The sequence below is a fragment of the Anomaloglossus baeobatrachus genome, chromosome 1 (genome assembly GCF_048569485.1).
Source record: "Anomaloglossus baeobatrachus isolate aAnoBae1 chromosome 1, aAnoBae1.hap1, whole genome shotgun sequence".
Taxonomy (NCBI): Eukaryota; Metazoa; Chordata; class Amphibia; order Anura; family Aromobatidae; genus Anomaloglossus; species Anomaloglossus baeobatrachus.
The window spans coordinates 125,708,240-125,724,610 of record NC_134353.1 but is presented as its reverse complement, the minus strand read 5'-3'; the positions used below and the strand labels follow the sequence as shown (position 1 = coordinate 125,724,610).

At 42.5% G+C, this 16,371-nt stretch overlaps 1 protein-coding gene across 1 annotated transcript in view; it reads right to left on the bottom strand.

Moving 5' to 3' along the window:
- The window catches only part of NIPAL1 (NIPA like domain containing 1), a 51,454-nt gene that overhangs the window by 14,506 nt on the left and 20,577 nt on the right, over positions 1-16,371 (bottom strand). The window contains exons 2-3 of the mRNA XM_075347017.1: positions 13,466-13,735; positions 1,715-1,771 (exon numbers count right to left, since the gene is read on the bottom strand). Of these exons, the coding sequence (XP_075203132.1) occupies positions 1,715-1,771; positions 13,466-13,735 (327 nt within the window). The remainder of the gene's footprint in view (positions 1-1,714; positions 1,772-13,465; positions 13,736-16,371) is intronic.

Genomic DNA, 16,371 nt, shown 5'->3' with positions numbered 1-16,371 from the left:
TAGATATAATATACTAGAGATCAGAGACAATATGGCCACAGGGAAATAAGGTCTATCATGCTAACCAAATTTGCTTTTCAGAAATTTGGAAAAGCCAAGGGGCATGTGCCTCCCCCAGGAGAAGTAATAAATGTGATGATGGCAAGGGCCTGCATCAGCACCCAGGTAAATGCCAGGGCCCTGGAACACCGGGGGGGGGGGGGGCCCACTCGCCGTTTGGCAGGGGCGGTGATGTATTCTGCGGCCTCTGGGCCTATTTCCAGGGACCGCAGTGCATGGGCTGGTAGTGGCACTTTCCTGGCTGCCGATCCAATCCACACTTGCATGCAGCGTTCCCTGTTGAATGCTGCGTGCAGGTGTAAGTGAAACTGTGTGATCGCTCACTTCCCCAGGCAGCCCCCACCTACCTGATTACTCACCAGTGCTGGGGAAAACACGTTGCTATGGTGCCCACCTGCAGTCCAGTCTGGCGGGAAACCACCTAAGGGTATGTGCGCACGTTGCTTTTTACCTGCTTTTTACCTGCTTTTTTGCTGCTTTTTCTTCTGCGCTGTTTAATGCCAAAATGGATGTGTTCTTCTATTCAAGCAAAGTCTATGGGAATTTGGGTTTCTTGTTCAGACTATGTTGTTCAAAATGCTGCCTTTTTGAGGCAGAACTTTGGTCAAAAACTCAGCTTTTCAAAGAAGCAACATGTCAATTGTTTTTGCCATTTGGGTTTTGCACTGCAAAGCTGAGTTTTTGATCAAAGTTCTGCCACAAAAAGGCAGCATTTTGAACAACATAGTGTGAACAAGAAACCCAAATTCCCATAGACTTTGCTTGAATAGAAGAACACATCCATTTTGGCATTAAACAGCGCAGAAGAAAAAGCAGCAAAAAAGCAGGTAAAAAGCAACGTGCGCACATACCCTTAGTGTATTGTGTAACTGCTGACTCAATGTTGTGTAATCTAGAAAACGCCAGTGGTTAACCTCTTCTTACCCGGATGAGCATTGGACCTTAAGTCAGATGCAATAGCCTGTGGCAACTGAAGCCTCAGGGGCGCCACACGGTCAGCAACTGACAATGGGGCATTTAAGAAGTCAACAGCAGTGGGTGGAGCTCATGTCCATTCACTACTGTTAGTGGCAGATAATGGCTGAATAACACAGGCATCATCTGGCTCAGATTCTGCACCTGCTTCAAAGAAGGGAACCCAACATTGGACGTTCACATAGATCCAATATTGGGAGGTAGTTAAAATTGATGGTGTTGCAGGCAATTTTACTTGGGATATATAGTAACCAACCATCTTGATCATAAATATAGAGGATATAAGGATCTGTGGAGGTGCCAGATGTCAGACTCCTGCTGATCTAATATTGTAGATCTCTCCCAAGGATATTCCATGACTATGTAAATGGAGACAACTGCTTTATATGATACATAACTACATAATGCCAATTCAAAACAGTTTGCCGTCCGTCCGTATAATGTTCTGCAGTCTCAGCTCCTCCATAGATGTAGGAGCCAGCCTTTAGGTTCTGGACATTCTTACCTTTTTGTGTGGCCTGTCCTGTATTTTACCTAAGAATACACATAAAATACCACATCCCTAGTGAATGAACAGGTGTAACCACAATGTAAACAGTGCAGGGAGTGTCCCGATCTGCTGGCACCGCTCACACGTCCTTATTAGCTGAAGGTTCAGTACACTAATAATCAGACTTACTTGACAGCAGTCCAGCCCACCAGAGCCACTCCTTTAAGTACGAGAATCCACCCTGTCCTGTAAAACAACATTTTTTTTAATAATATAGAGAAACTGATTTTTAATAACCATCCTGTTAAATAGTCTCAATGCAAAGAAAGTAGAAAATAGCAGATAGAGTGAATAATAGGTACAATAATGTGTAATTTAAAGGGAACTCGGCAGCTGATTTGTGTTGTCTAAACCAAAGATATCATAAATCAGAGTCTGACTTTGTCATTTCAGCAAGTTTAGTTTTACTCTGAAATGCTGCGGCATTTGAAAAAAAATATATACATTTAGAAGCCGACCGGACACCATGCCACACAAGGGACTAGTCCAAAAGTCCAGTCCCCGGCACTTTTTTCCTGGCCTTGAATGACATGTCTTTCCCTACAATAGGTGCAGGATTGGGAGATGCTGTGAGGAACCAGCCTTTTGGACTAGTCACCCAAGCGGCATGATTCCCGGTCGACTTCTAAATGTACATTTTCTCTGAAACTTTGCAGCATTTCAGTATCAGAGATACCTGATTGCGATGACCAGTGTCTTCATTGATTCATGCTGCTTTTGGTTTGGGCAGGATGAATCAGCTGTCAGGTTCCCTTTAACAAAGACCAAAAATTATGCAAAAATTCATAGAAAGCAAATGTATTTTGCTGTACTGAATTGGGTCCCTCATTATTGCATGTTGTAGTAAAAGTAAAATTACAAAACTTTTGTCCCAAAGGTAAAGACTACTGACATCTCATAACTGGCAATATGAAGCAAACAATATGTTAGGAGCCCACACTGAGGGCATAGTTATGGCATACACTCTATGGATTACTTAGAACTGTTACACAGAACGGTAATTCACAAATTATAACTATCCTTATGCTCACTAGTGATGAGCAAGCACTACCATGCTTGGTAGCTCTATAGGGATGAACAAACTGTAGAATTTGGTGTTTGCACTGGACATCTAGTGTCCGGTGCTCAGACCCGAACATAGACTTCTCACAGAAATCCGTTTCCAAGTTCAGATGCTATTCGAATGATGAATAAAGCTTGTTGAAAGGCTGCATTGCAGCCAGTCAACAAGCTTTTCAGCATGGGAAGATGCCTGGATGCTGCTGGGAACAAAATAAATAAATAAAAAAATGACATCTGGTTCCCCCCGTTTTTGATAGCCAGTGCGGGTAAAGTAGATAGCTGCGCACTTCTAGACACCTCTCCATTACTAAACCCTTGGCTTGATGCCAGCTGACATTACACAGCTGACATCAACCCCCAAAATATTTCCCCGATTTCCACTGCACCAGGGAAATCGGGAAGAGATAGGGTGAAGCACCAGAACTGGTGCAACCAATGGATGCGGCAATTCTGGGGCGGCTGCAGGCTAGTAATTTTAGGCTGGGAAGAGCACAATAACTATCAGCCTTCCCAGTCTGATAATACCAGCCCGCAGCTGTCTGCTTTAATTACACTGGTTATCAAAAACAGTGGGGACCCCATGATTTGCTTATTTACTTAATAAGTTATACAAGGCTAAAAACACAATTTAGTGCCACATGAAAGGTACTAAAGGGTGCAAGTGTACAACACTGCCTATATGCCTGCTCTAATTTAAGATCTCCCTCCTTCATCATCTCTCAATGAACTGCTTCTAGAAGACAGTGTGCTGAGCATCGTGCCCCGGGTCTCATAATATCCGATGACGCGATGCGGCCAGCCAATTACAGTAATGCTGGTAGCCAACATGGCTACTGCATTACCGTGATTAGCAGGAGATCCCCGCATGTTCATTAGCTGATTAACAGTCGTGAAACATGTGGTGTGAGGACTCGAGCTTTCACTTGAGTATCCGCCATACTCGATCGATTAATGTGCATGCCTGAGCATACCGATGCTCATATCTAATTATCCATATAAATTCTTTTGTACACTCACCCACAAGCCATGAATGCCTTTCTAAGACTCAGACCTTGGATACCGCATGTAATAAGCTTCCTGATACTGAAGGATTCTCTCTCTAATCAATTGTCTCGGTCTAGCTGATCCATGTAGAAAACTGAACATTATTCCTAAAAATCCATGACATCTTTCAACATCTAGTTGCTAAAGATTTGCGAGTCTCAAAGAGATCAAAGATAAAAGAACCCTTCGCTCCAACTAAAATTACTTTTTTGAACACGTGTACCTTAACTTTTTCAGAAGCCATGAATGCTCAACATCAAGAGCTTTGTGCTTTTTCTCTGTTTTGTGTCTTTTGCACAATGAACTGGGATTGGAACTCAGGAGCAATCAAGACTGGGCTATGGGCTACCTGAGTTTACAACTGGAGGAATGCGGACTAGCACTCTATGGTCCAGATTAGGTTTCGTGCATACTTTTGGTGGTGAGCTCAGTGTGGGGCTTTGCTACTGTTCTGTAATTGGGGACAAATTTTGATAATTTGTGGTTCCTAAGAATGCGTGAACCTATTTTTGGTTGGCTGGGTGGGGCCACTGAGTTGTGGATTTTACTTTTGTGGGTTCTGGACAACTACATCCACTTCCCAATCGATGTCCCAGGTATAGCACCTCCGCCATTTCCATCTGGCATTTGTCAGGTGAGCTACTCTTTAGCTACCCTATGCAGCATCTGGGACACGTACTGAAGATGCTCTTCCCAGGTGTCGCTGAAAGTTGCAATATCATCCAGGTAGGCCTGGACGTTCTTCATCCCTAATGGCATGTTGGTTGCCTTTCCTGAGCTTCTTCAAATTGTCTCTCCAGGAAAGGAGACAATCTCTAGTGCCACCTATTGGAAGTAGCAATCCTAAAAGTCAAAAGTGTCCTTTTAACAAGCCTTTTCATATGACCTAGGATATATGCCAGATCAGAATCCCAATTTGTAGACACGGTGTTTCGGGGTGATTGCCCCTCGTCAGTGCAAAGTGTGGGTAACTGATCTGGCTTCTTCTAAATTCCTGTGGGCTAAGGTCATGAGGTACCTCATATTTTCCCTAAACTTTTGGACATAATTCAGAATGGGAACCTCTTATGTGGGAAAGGTGCCCTCACAACTCTCTCGTACCAGCTTCAAAGGCTTCAGCCGTACAGAATTAGAAGGGGGAGACTCCAATAGAATCCTGTGGCACCTCTCGGTAGGTGAAGACTCATAAACTAACTAATGAGCTGTTTGAGAATTACATTGAAGCGCTCACATAATCCATTAGTTCAGGGTGGAAGGGGTGGTGCACATGAAGCGGACCACATGTTTCTTCCAGAGGGTCTGAATCAGCTTGCTTTAGAACTGGGCCGACTCATCAGCCAATACCTCCTGCTAAATCGATAGCAACTCTCTGGAATGGTTCACCTATCGAAGACATGGATTGGAGGAGGGCACGGCAAGGTGCACCCACCATCTGTTGACACACTAGACAAGAGGCTTAATATTTCTGCATTTCTTGAGTGACCCTTGGTAAAAAAAAAATACACAGGCCAGGTCTTTTTGACCTCTATGTGCACAGCTGCAGGGACGTAATGGGCAAAGTGCAAAAATTGGGGTCGGTATTGCTGGGTACTACAATCTGATGGATACAGATCCAGGGTTTCTCTGGATAGGATGTGGGTTTTTCCAGATATAAGAACCCCTTCTCCCATCTATACACCTCCCCCTGATTTCATCCCCTAGATTTGGCAACCTTACTGCGGAAAAGCTCTATGTTGAGGTCCGTGAGTTGCGCTTCCCTGAAGTCCTTCTGATCTATCTCCCCTCAGTCAATGGCCACAGTCTGGTCAGGTGTACTCATTGTCACCAGCTCAGAGAAGGATGACTGAAGCTTGGAATGTGGTTTATCCTCGGAATAGGTGGTAGAAGGATCTGCATCAGGATGGCTTGCCTTGCTTATGGGTGATGACTGTGACAAACTGGCTGGATAATCCTTGATCTAGATCATTCCTCAAAATAACAGGTGTAGGGAGTCCGTCCATGAGCCCCACTTAGACCTCTCTGTAGTTGGTCCCCTATTTCAACTGTACACATGCTAGTGGGATGACTGAACACTGACCCACAGCCAGGGAGATGGTCATTTGGTGGTCTGGAAAATTTCATTCTGGGGAGACAATATCTGGGCTGACCAGGGTGATGGAAGACCCATTGTTCCGAAATCCCTGGACCTGGGTGTCACTGACATTAACTGGCTGGATGTGGCAATTGAGATTGGCTGGTGTAGGGTGACCAACTTGCCGTAGGGTGTGGACAGGGTATATAACTTGCTCTACTACTGGTATATCCTTGAGGTAGAGACCCTCAGACCACAATGGCTCGTCTCAGCAGACAGTAACAGGCTGAGCTGGAAGACGGGCTGCAGGATTCAATCTTTGGCCATGTGACCAAGGCATCTGCACATACTGTATAAAATCCCAGTGGGTTGGGTAAATACCAGGTCCTCTTTGTAAACCTTTGATTTAGCAAGCAATTTAATTCTCAGCTGGGCTTTTGTAGTCCTCCATGATGTTCTGGGCATCCCAACGGACCAATTCCTGAATCAAATCTGACCGGTTGTAGGTGGCCCAGTTTTCAATTTGTCAAAGCAGGCACAACTCCTATAGTTTCTGTTTCTTGTTGCGGCTGTATGTCCATTCCGGTCCTTTTCCCAAAGCCAAACTATACATGGTGGCATCTGAAACTTACTATGTATGTGTAGGGGAGTGCAGCCCCGACTAAGAATGTTGCTTCACTGTGACTTTTAGATTGTGTTGTAATGTGGCTTTAAGAGACTGGCTCACTAGCAGTGCATAATGGAATGGCCTGTAGCTCCCCTGCTGCTGAGAGCTTATTTGGTCTGATCGGAGAGAAGTGGAGAGAGAAGCAGGAAGTGGGACGGTGTGACTTCCAGGACGTGCTGAGGGATAGAGATCTAGGAGAGTCGGCATCCGGCCTGCTAGAGCTCCTTTCCTGATAAGGCCAGCTGTCCAGCAAATTGGAAAAAGAAGTCCTGCATCACCATCAAGTGCGCACCACCGTACCGACAAGCCGATGCAGACGGAGCCGTGAGTAGTGCCCGGGTACGGCGGTGAGGGAACCAGTATAGGCCTCCATAGTGAGAGCGTGGTATCTGCATAGGCCCTTTAGAGGAGACTAGCCAGGTTAGTGGATACAGTAGGATTGGTTAATATCGTATATCTGCACATTATTGTATTGCTATTTGAACTTGTATTGCTTATTGTACTAGTTGTGGCGACCTGGCCTGTCCGCCTCAGCTAAAGTACACACGGTTGTATCTGGAGTTGTCTCTTTTACTGTTTGTTTCCTTTTTCCCTTGTCCCGCCGCTACTCTGTTACCCTGATAAATAAACTTTATTCTTGGTTTACCCGTTAAGTCTGTCTGATAACGTGACTTGCTCTTCATATTCCTCACGTATGGCCAGCTGGGTATGCCTATACAGTCATATGAAAAAGTTTGGGCACCCCTATTAATGTTAACCTTTTTTCTTTATAACAATTTGGGTTTTTGCAACAGCTATTTCAGTTTCATATGTCTAATAAATGATGGACTCAGTAATATTTCTGGATTGAAATGAGGTTTATTGTACTAACAGAAAATGTGCAATCCGCATTTAAACTAAATTTGACAGGTGCATAAGTATGGGCACCTCAACATAAAAGTGTCTTTAATATTTTGTAGATCCTCCTTTTTCAAAAATCACAGCCTCTAGTCGATTTCTGTAGCTTTTAATGAGTTCCTGGATCCTGGATGAAGGTATTTTTGACCATTCCTGTTTACAAAACAATTCCAGTTCAGTTAAGTTTGATGGTCGCCAAGCATGGACAGCACGCTTCAAATCATCCCACAGATTTTCAATGATATTCAGGTCTGGGGACTGGGACGGCCATTCCAGAACATTGTAATTGTTCCTCTGCATGAATGCCTGAGTATATTTGGAGCGGTGTTTTGGATCATTGTCTTGCTGAAATATCCATCCCCTGCTTAACTTCAACTTCGCCACTGATTCTTGCACATTATTGTCAAGAATCTGCTGATACTAAGTTGAATCCATGCGACCCTCAACTTTAACAAGATTCCCGATGCCGGCATTGGCCACACAGCCCCAAAACATGATGGAACCTCCACCAAATTTTACTGTGGGTAGCAAGTGCTTTTCTTGGAATGCCGTGTTTTTTTTGCCTCCATGCATAACGCCTTTTTGTATGACCAAACAACTCAATCTTTGTTTCATCAGTCCACAGGACCTTCGTCCAAAATGTTACTGGCTTGTCCAAATGTGCTTTTGCATACCTCAGGCGACTCTGTTTGTGGCATGCTTGCAGAAACGGCTTCTTTCGCATGACTCTCCCATACAGCTTCTCCTTGTGCAATGTGCGCTGTATTGTTGACTGATGCACATTGACACCATCTGCAGCAAGATGATGCTGCAGGTTTTTGGAGGTGGTCTGTGGATTGTCCTTGACTGTTATCACCATTCTTCTTCTCTGCCTTTCTGATATTTTCCTTGGCCTGCCACTTCTGGGCTTAACAAGAACTGTACCTGTGTTCTTCCATTTCCTTACTATGTTCCTCACAGTGGAAACTGACAGTTTAAACCTCTGAGACAACTTTTTGTATCCTTCCCCTGAACAACTACAGTCAGGGCCAGAAATATTTGGACAGTGACACAAGTTTTGTTATTTTAGCTGTTTACAAAAACATGTTCAGAAATACAATTATATATATAATATGGGCTGAAAGTGCACACTCCCAGCTGCAATATGAGAGTTTTCACATCCAAATCGGAGAAAGGGTTTAGGAATCATAGCTCTGTAATGCATAGCCTCCTCTTTTTCAAGGGACCAAAAGTAATTGGACAAGGGACTCTAAGGGCTGCAATTAACTCTGAAGGCGTCTCCCTCGTTAACCTGTAATCAATGAAGTAGTTAAAAGGTCTGGGGTTGATTACAGGTGTGTGGTTTTGCATTTGGAAGCTGTTGCTGTGACCAGACAACATGCGGTCTAAGGAACTCTCAATTGAGGTGAAGCAGAACATCCTGAGGCTGAAAAAAAAGAAAAAATCCATCAGAGAGATAGCAGACATGCTTGGAGTAGCAAAATCAACAGTCGGGTACATTCTGAGAAAAAAGGAATTGACTGGTGAGCTTGGGAACTCAAAAAGGTCTGGGCGTCCACGGATGACAACAGTGGTGGATGATCGACGCATACTTTCTTTGGTGAAGAAGAACCCGTTCACAACATCAACTGAAGTCCAGAACACTCTCAGTTAAGTAGGTGTATGTCTCTAAGTCAACAGTAAAGAGAAGACTCCATGAAAGTAAATACAAAGGGTTCACATCTAGATGCAAACCATTCATCAATTCCACAAATAGACAGGCCAGAGTTAAATTTGCTGAAAAACACCTCATGAAGCCAGCTCAGTTCTGGAAAAGTATTCTATGGACAGATGAGACAAAGATCAACCTGTACCAGAATGATGGGAAGAAAAAGTTTGGAGAAGAAAGGGAACGGCACATGATCCAAGGCACACCACATCCTCTGTAAAACATGGTGGAGGCAATGTGATGGCATGGGCATGCATGGCTTTCAATGGCACTGGGTCACTTGTGTTTATTGATGACATAACAGCAGACAAGAGTAGCCGGATGAATTCTGAAGTGTACCGGGATATACTTTCAGCCCAGATTCAGCCAAATGCCGCAAAGTTGATCGGACGGCGCTTCATAGTACAGATGGACAATGACCCCAAGCATACAGCCAAAGCTACCCAGGAGTTCATGAGTGCAAAAAAGTGGAACATTCTGCAATGGCCAAGTCAATCACCAGATCTTAACCCAATTGAGCATGCATTTCACTTGCTCAATTCCAGACTTAAGACAGAAAGACCCACAAACAAGCAAGACCTGAAGGCTGCGGCTGTAAAGGCCTGGCAAAGCATTAAGAAGGAGGAAACCCAGCGTTTGGTGATGTCCATGGGTTCCAGACTTAAGGCAGTGATTGCCTCCAAAGGATTCGCAACAAAATATTGAAAATAAAAATATTTTGTTTGGGTTTGGTTTATTTGTCCAATTACTTTTGACCTCCTAAAATGTGGAGTGTTTGTAAAGAAATGTGTACAATTCCTACAATTTCTATCAGATATTTTTGTTCAAACCTTCAAATTAAACGTTACAATCTGCACTTGAATTCTGTTGTAGAGGTTTCATTTCAAATCCAATGTGGTGGCATGCAGAGCCCAACTCGCGAAAATTGTGTCACTGTCCAAATATTTCTGGACCTAACTGTATGTTGAATAATTTTTGTTTTCAGATCATTTGAGAGTTGTTTTGAGGAGCCCATGATGCCACTCTTCATAGAAGATTCAAATAGGAGAACTACTTGCAAGTGGCCACCTTAAATACCTTTTCTCATGATTGGATACACCTGCCTATGAAGTTCAAAGCTCAATGAGGTTACAAAACCATTTAGTGCTTCAGTAAGTCAGTAAAAAGTAGTTAGGAGTGTTCAAATCAAGAAATTGATAAGGGAGCCCATACTTATGCACCTGTCAAAATTTAGTTTAAATGCAGATTGCACATTTTCTGTTAGTACAATAAACCTCATTTCAATCCAGAAATATTACTTGGTCCATCAGTTATTAGATATATGAAACTGAAATAGCTGTTGCAAAAACCCAAATTGTTATAAAGAAAAAAGGTTAACATTAATAGGGGTGCCCAAACTTTTTCATATGACTGTATGCCTCCTTGCATGATGAGTCCTTGGACAGTGTCTAAGAAGACCAGTCCTCTGCAGTTCCCCAGATCAGCTGGGCTAAATAGTGTCCCACAGCTAACACCAGTTGTGGAGACACGAAAGTCAATGGGTTCTCTCCTCCACTGGCCTGGCTTTCTTTAGATAAACAGTATGGACCGGGGTTCATTCATCCCACTGAACGCCTGTACTCCTTTCCTATAGGCAGAACACTACTCAAACAACACAGGGCAAGAGTATATAGTACATTCCCAGCAAGGACACAAGATGGTGCTCACCCCCCGCTCTCTACCCCTTTTGTCTTACTTTTTTTTGCATGTACGTCATTGCCTTGCCCTTTGGGGATAAGTCACTCATAAAATGTGGGCATACGTTAATGTAGTGAAAGAATGTGCTTGTGGAAAAGCTACTGGTTAAAGTAAGGCCACGTTTAATAAAAAAAAAAAAGAAGAAAATTAAACTTAGACCCCCTTCACACATCCATTTCAAAAACGCACATGTTGCATTGTCCTTTCGGATCATCCGTGTTGCTATCCATGTGTATCATCTATGTGCCATCTGTGTTTTTCCGGTATGGGTAAAGGAAGGATGAAATTACAAATCTTTTCCTATAGTTTGCAATGTTAAACACATACAGCACATAGATAGCACAAGGATGTCAAACAGATGACATCCGTGTGCTGTACATGATTTTCATGGACCCATTGACTTGTATGAGTCTGTGTGTCCATGCTGTCAGTTAAAAATGGACATGTCTCCTTGTGGATCACAAAGAGACATGTGGTTCAGACTGACACACGATGCGTGTGAAAATACAGAGGTGTGAAGATCCCCAAAGATTTTAATGAGGATCCGCGTGAACGTGTCTCTGGTACATGGGAAAACTGACGCCAAAAGTACAGGAAACACGGATGTGTGAAGGGGGCCTTAAGGCCCTGTCACACACAGAGATAAATCTTTGGCAGATCTGTGGTTGCAGTGAAATCATGGACATATTGTTCCATTTGTACACAGCCACAAACCTGGCACTGATTGTCCACAATTTCACTGCAACCACAGATCTGCCGCAGATTTCTCTCTGTGTGTGACAGGGCCTTTAGGTATAGTCCCATGTTGTAATTCCATGTGTTGACCAGCTGAAAATGTTAGTGTTTGGGTCTGTGCACAGGCCATCATGCCATGAACATGTTTTTATTTCTGGTCCATTTACCTTTAAAAAAAATATTATGGTTTAGGTTTAAAAAAAAGTGTTCCATTAAGTCAAACCTGTGAAATAGTCATGTGACTTAATGAAAGGGACATCACTTATCCGCTTCTTCTCATATTGGTTAAGACATATACAAGTGCATCTCAATAAATTAGAATATCATCAAAAAGTTAATTTATTTCAGTTATTCAATACAAAAGGGAAACACATATTATATAGAGTCATTCCAAACTGAGTGATCTATTTTCAATTGTTTATTTCTGTTAATGTTGATGATTATGGCTTACAGCCAATGAAAACCCAAAAGTCATTATCTCACAATATTAGAATATTATATAAAACCAAATGAAAAAAATATTTTAACCTCAGAAATGTTGGCGCCTACTGAAAAGTCTGTACAGTAAATGCACTCTATACTTGGTCGGGGCTCCTTTTGCATGAATTACTGCATCAATGCGGAGTGTCATGGAGGTGATCAGCCTGTGGCACTGCTGAGGTGTTATGGAAGCCCAGGTTGCTTTGATAGCAGCCTTCAGCTCGGCTGCATTATTGGGTCTGGTGTCGCTCATCTTCTTGACAATACTCCATAGATTCTCTATGGGGTTTAGGTCAGGCAAGTTTTCTGTCCAATCAAGCACAGTGATACTGTGGTTATTAAACCAGGCATTGGTACTTTTGGCAGTGTGGACAGGTGCCACGTCCTGCTGAAAAATGAAATTTCCATCTCCAAAAAGCTTGTTGGCAGAGGGAAGCATGAAGTGCTTTAAAATTTCCTGGTAGACGACTGCGCTGACTTTGTTCTTGATAAAACACAGTGGACCTACACCAGCAGATGACACGGCTCCCCAAACCATCACTGATTGTGGAAACTTCACAATAGATCTCAAGCAGGTTGGATTGTGGCCTCTCCACTCTGCCTCCAGACTCTGGGACCTTGATTTTCAAATGAAATGCAAAATTTACTTTAATCTGAAAACAACACCTTGGACCACTGAGCAACAGTCCAGTTCTTTTTCTCTTTGGCTTAGGTAAGATACTTCTGGCGTTGGCTATTGGTCATGAGTGGCTTGACACATGGAGTGCGACAGTTGTGCAAAGGTGCTCACTAACACAGTTTTAGACAAATTTGAGATATTTGGATACGTCTGTGTGTGGTGGGTCTTGAAGCACTGACTCCAGCAACAGTCCACTCCTTGTGAATCTCCCCCAAATTTTTGAATGGCCTTTTCTTAACAATCTTATCAATACTGTGGTTGTCCCGGTTGCTTGTGGACCTTTTTCTACCACACTTTTTCCTTCCACTCAACTTCCATTAATATGCTTGGATACAGCATTCTGTGAACAGCCAGCTTCTTTAGCAATGACCTTTTGTCTCTTACCCTCCTTGTGGGGTGTGTCAATGACTGCCTTTTGGACATCTGTCAAGTCAGCAGTGTTCCCCATGATTGTGTACCCTACTAAACCATACTAAGGAACCATTTTAAACGCTTAGGAAGCCTTTGCAGGTGTTTTGCGGTAAATATTCTAATTTTCTGAGATAATGACTTTTGAGTTTCATTGGCTGTAGGCCATAATCATCAACGTTAACAGAAATAAACACTTGAAATAGATCCATCTGTGTGTAATAACTCTAAATAATATATGTGTTTCACTTTTTTTATTGAATTAATGAAATAAATTAACTTTTTGATGATATTCTAATTTATTCAGATGCACTTGTATTTTCTTATTACAAGGTAATGCCTAAAAATCTGAGTTTATCTTATCATGAGGAAACAACAATGATTTTCCTTACCTGCTCTGGTGACTCCTTTGTCAGCCAATCGTAAAAGACCTTTCTTTTTCATGATAAAACTTGACCCAATAAATAAACTCGAGCTAATCGCCAGAATTAAACCAATATAGAGATTGTACTTGTTTCTAAAGGCAGTAATGCTGAGATTAGTCTCATTAGTCTGGCTGATGTTCTGCGGGGCGATGAACGTTGATGGACTCTGTGATGTATTCATGATCTGACACCATGCCTGGGAACCACTGTGATGACACATCAGAGGTAACACGGCCCCTGAAACCAGAAACACAATCTATCATTACTTACACAAGACACTACATGGTTAAAAGGTCAGCTGGTGTCATTACAAACTGTAAAAGGCAGTGATACTCGGGACTGGACCTTAAAAGAATTTTCACAATAAATACATTTATTCTTGTACTGAACTTTGTGCTGACATTCGAGATGAGGAATAAAATATTGCTTTTTTAAGGTAGATTGATTCATGTATTATAGTTCTACTTTAGCTTTATTCTTTCCCATCCATTAGTTCAATTTATTGGACATGCATCTTTAGTCAAGCATACTATGTAATATTGTAACTACCATATAATTAATAAGGATGAGCGAGAGTGCTCGGCACTGCTCAGTACTCGATTGAGCATCAGGGTGTTTGAGACGTTCAATACTCGATCGAGTATCCTGGTACTGGCGCCATGCTCGAGTCCCCACCCTGCATGATTTGGCTCTGCTTGCTGGTTCCAGTAGTCATCACATGGCCCCTCCACTCATATGGGTTTTCCATACTTACGGTCCTGTGACAATTAGCTTTCCTTCTTGTCGCTCTGTTTTTTACTGAACATTGGGAGAATTAGGAAGAGCAGCTCATCATCAAATGACTCTAAGAGTACATGTATGAATCGGATGAGTGCAATGCATGAAAATCTCACATTACACTCGGACCAATATTATTCAATAAGAGAGAATAGGTAGTCCGCTTTTTCTCATCCAGATTCTGGATGAGAGAAAAGTCTCAGCATGCTGCTATTGTCAGTGACAGTTGTGTCACTCGCACCCATACAAGTCTATGGGTACAAGAGAAACATCGGACTGCACTAAGATGACATCAGAGAGCAGTACGATATACGCATCAGCTGACAATGGAGGAGATTGGGAGATTAATCCTTCTCTCTCCTCCGCAGCTGTGATCCGATCGCAGGATTGGATCACAGTTGCTTGACACTCGGCTCATGCTGGCAGCAGAGCGGGAGCCGAGGGTCATTAGCATAACGCATCCCATGCACTCGCATCGGATGCCATATCATTGTCTGAATCCAGCCTAAGTATGAGAATCGCATATGATTGATTGGTCACATGACGACTACTCAGACTGCGCTTTGGGGGAGGGAGTGGAGTGCAGAAGTGGAGTTTTTCCAGAGTGGAAAGTGGGACTATGGAAGATTTGAGGGGTGGAGGTGGGGCTCGGGTGGAGCCTGGGCAGAGTCTCAAGGGGGCCTGAAAATTTTACCAGTATGGGGCTGTGAAATTTCTGATGGCAGCCCTGCCTCCGGCACCCCAAATGCCGCAAAGCTGCATATTTCACAGTGGCTTTGTATCTTGATATGCAAAAGTGCTCACTAACACAGTTGTAGGAAAATTTGAGAGAAAAGGCCTGTTTTTTACATATTAAGTCTTAGATCTTAAGAGTTTAGCTCATGAAAAACAAAAGTGTCACATTTATTTTTATATATATATATATATATATATACATACATATATACATATATATATATATATATATATATACATATATATATATATATATATATATATGATTTTATCCTTTTTCTGGTAATGTTCAAAACAAAATCAGCTCGAGTGGAAAAGAAACCTGTATGGCTAAACAGTACTAGATGACAGCAAGTGGCTGGCCCGAGGCCAAATTAACCATGAATAAAAATGAAATGAAATGCTTGAAAGCTGAGTCACGCCACAATTCTACCTCACCAGAACTGGTTTTAAACAACTAACACTTTGATAAATCGCATGTAAATAGCCGTAAATCTAACAAGAACAAGACTGACACCAGCTAGAAGCGCATTATCTGGCACAAGGAGCAGCAGGTTGAAGATATCACAACCAGCCTCATTCCACTCTACAATTTTACCACAGTCTAATGTTTTTTACATATGTGAGCTCAAGTGTCTCATGTGTTTAAAGAGAACCTGTCAGCATGATTTTGTAATGCATGGCTGTAATGGCACTGTAATACTGATTACATTAATAGCTTTGGTGAAGAAATCCACTTTGTTGTTCTTCTGTAATCAGCTTTTGATTTTTTATACTACTTAGGTCCTGCCCTCCCTCTCTGTGATTCCCCGACCTCTTTGCCTTCAGACTGTGAATGCCAGATCACGACTGAGATTGCAAACAGAGGAGGCAGATCATTCACAGAATGAAAGCAGGCGGAGGGGACGAGGAATCACAGACAGGGAGGAGAAATCCCGTGCACTGTGCACCAAAATCTAATTAGCAGAAAACTTCAAATGGTGATTAAAGAGGAATCAAAAAACAGATTGCTTCACTAAGGTTATCAATGTATGTAGATTGCCATTACAAATCATGCTGACAGGTTCTCTATACGATTTCATTACAATTTGCTTTCCATTTTGGGTAATTGTGAAAAAGTGATTTAACTTTTAGGAAATCTTTACCATCTGCCAACAGGCTTTTAATAGGACATGGAAGAAGATTTGTCACGCATTATGTATGTTTTCTGCATACGCAGTGTGCGACGTACGTACCAGTCAGAGATTGTACAGAGCCAGAGTACACCAATGTACAGGAGTCCAAAGGTACATTAAAAGATAGCATTTCTCTTTTTTACAACTCCTATTCTTGGTCCAAGAACTGGGGTGTGCTATGCTGAA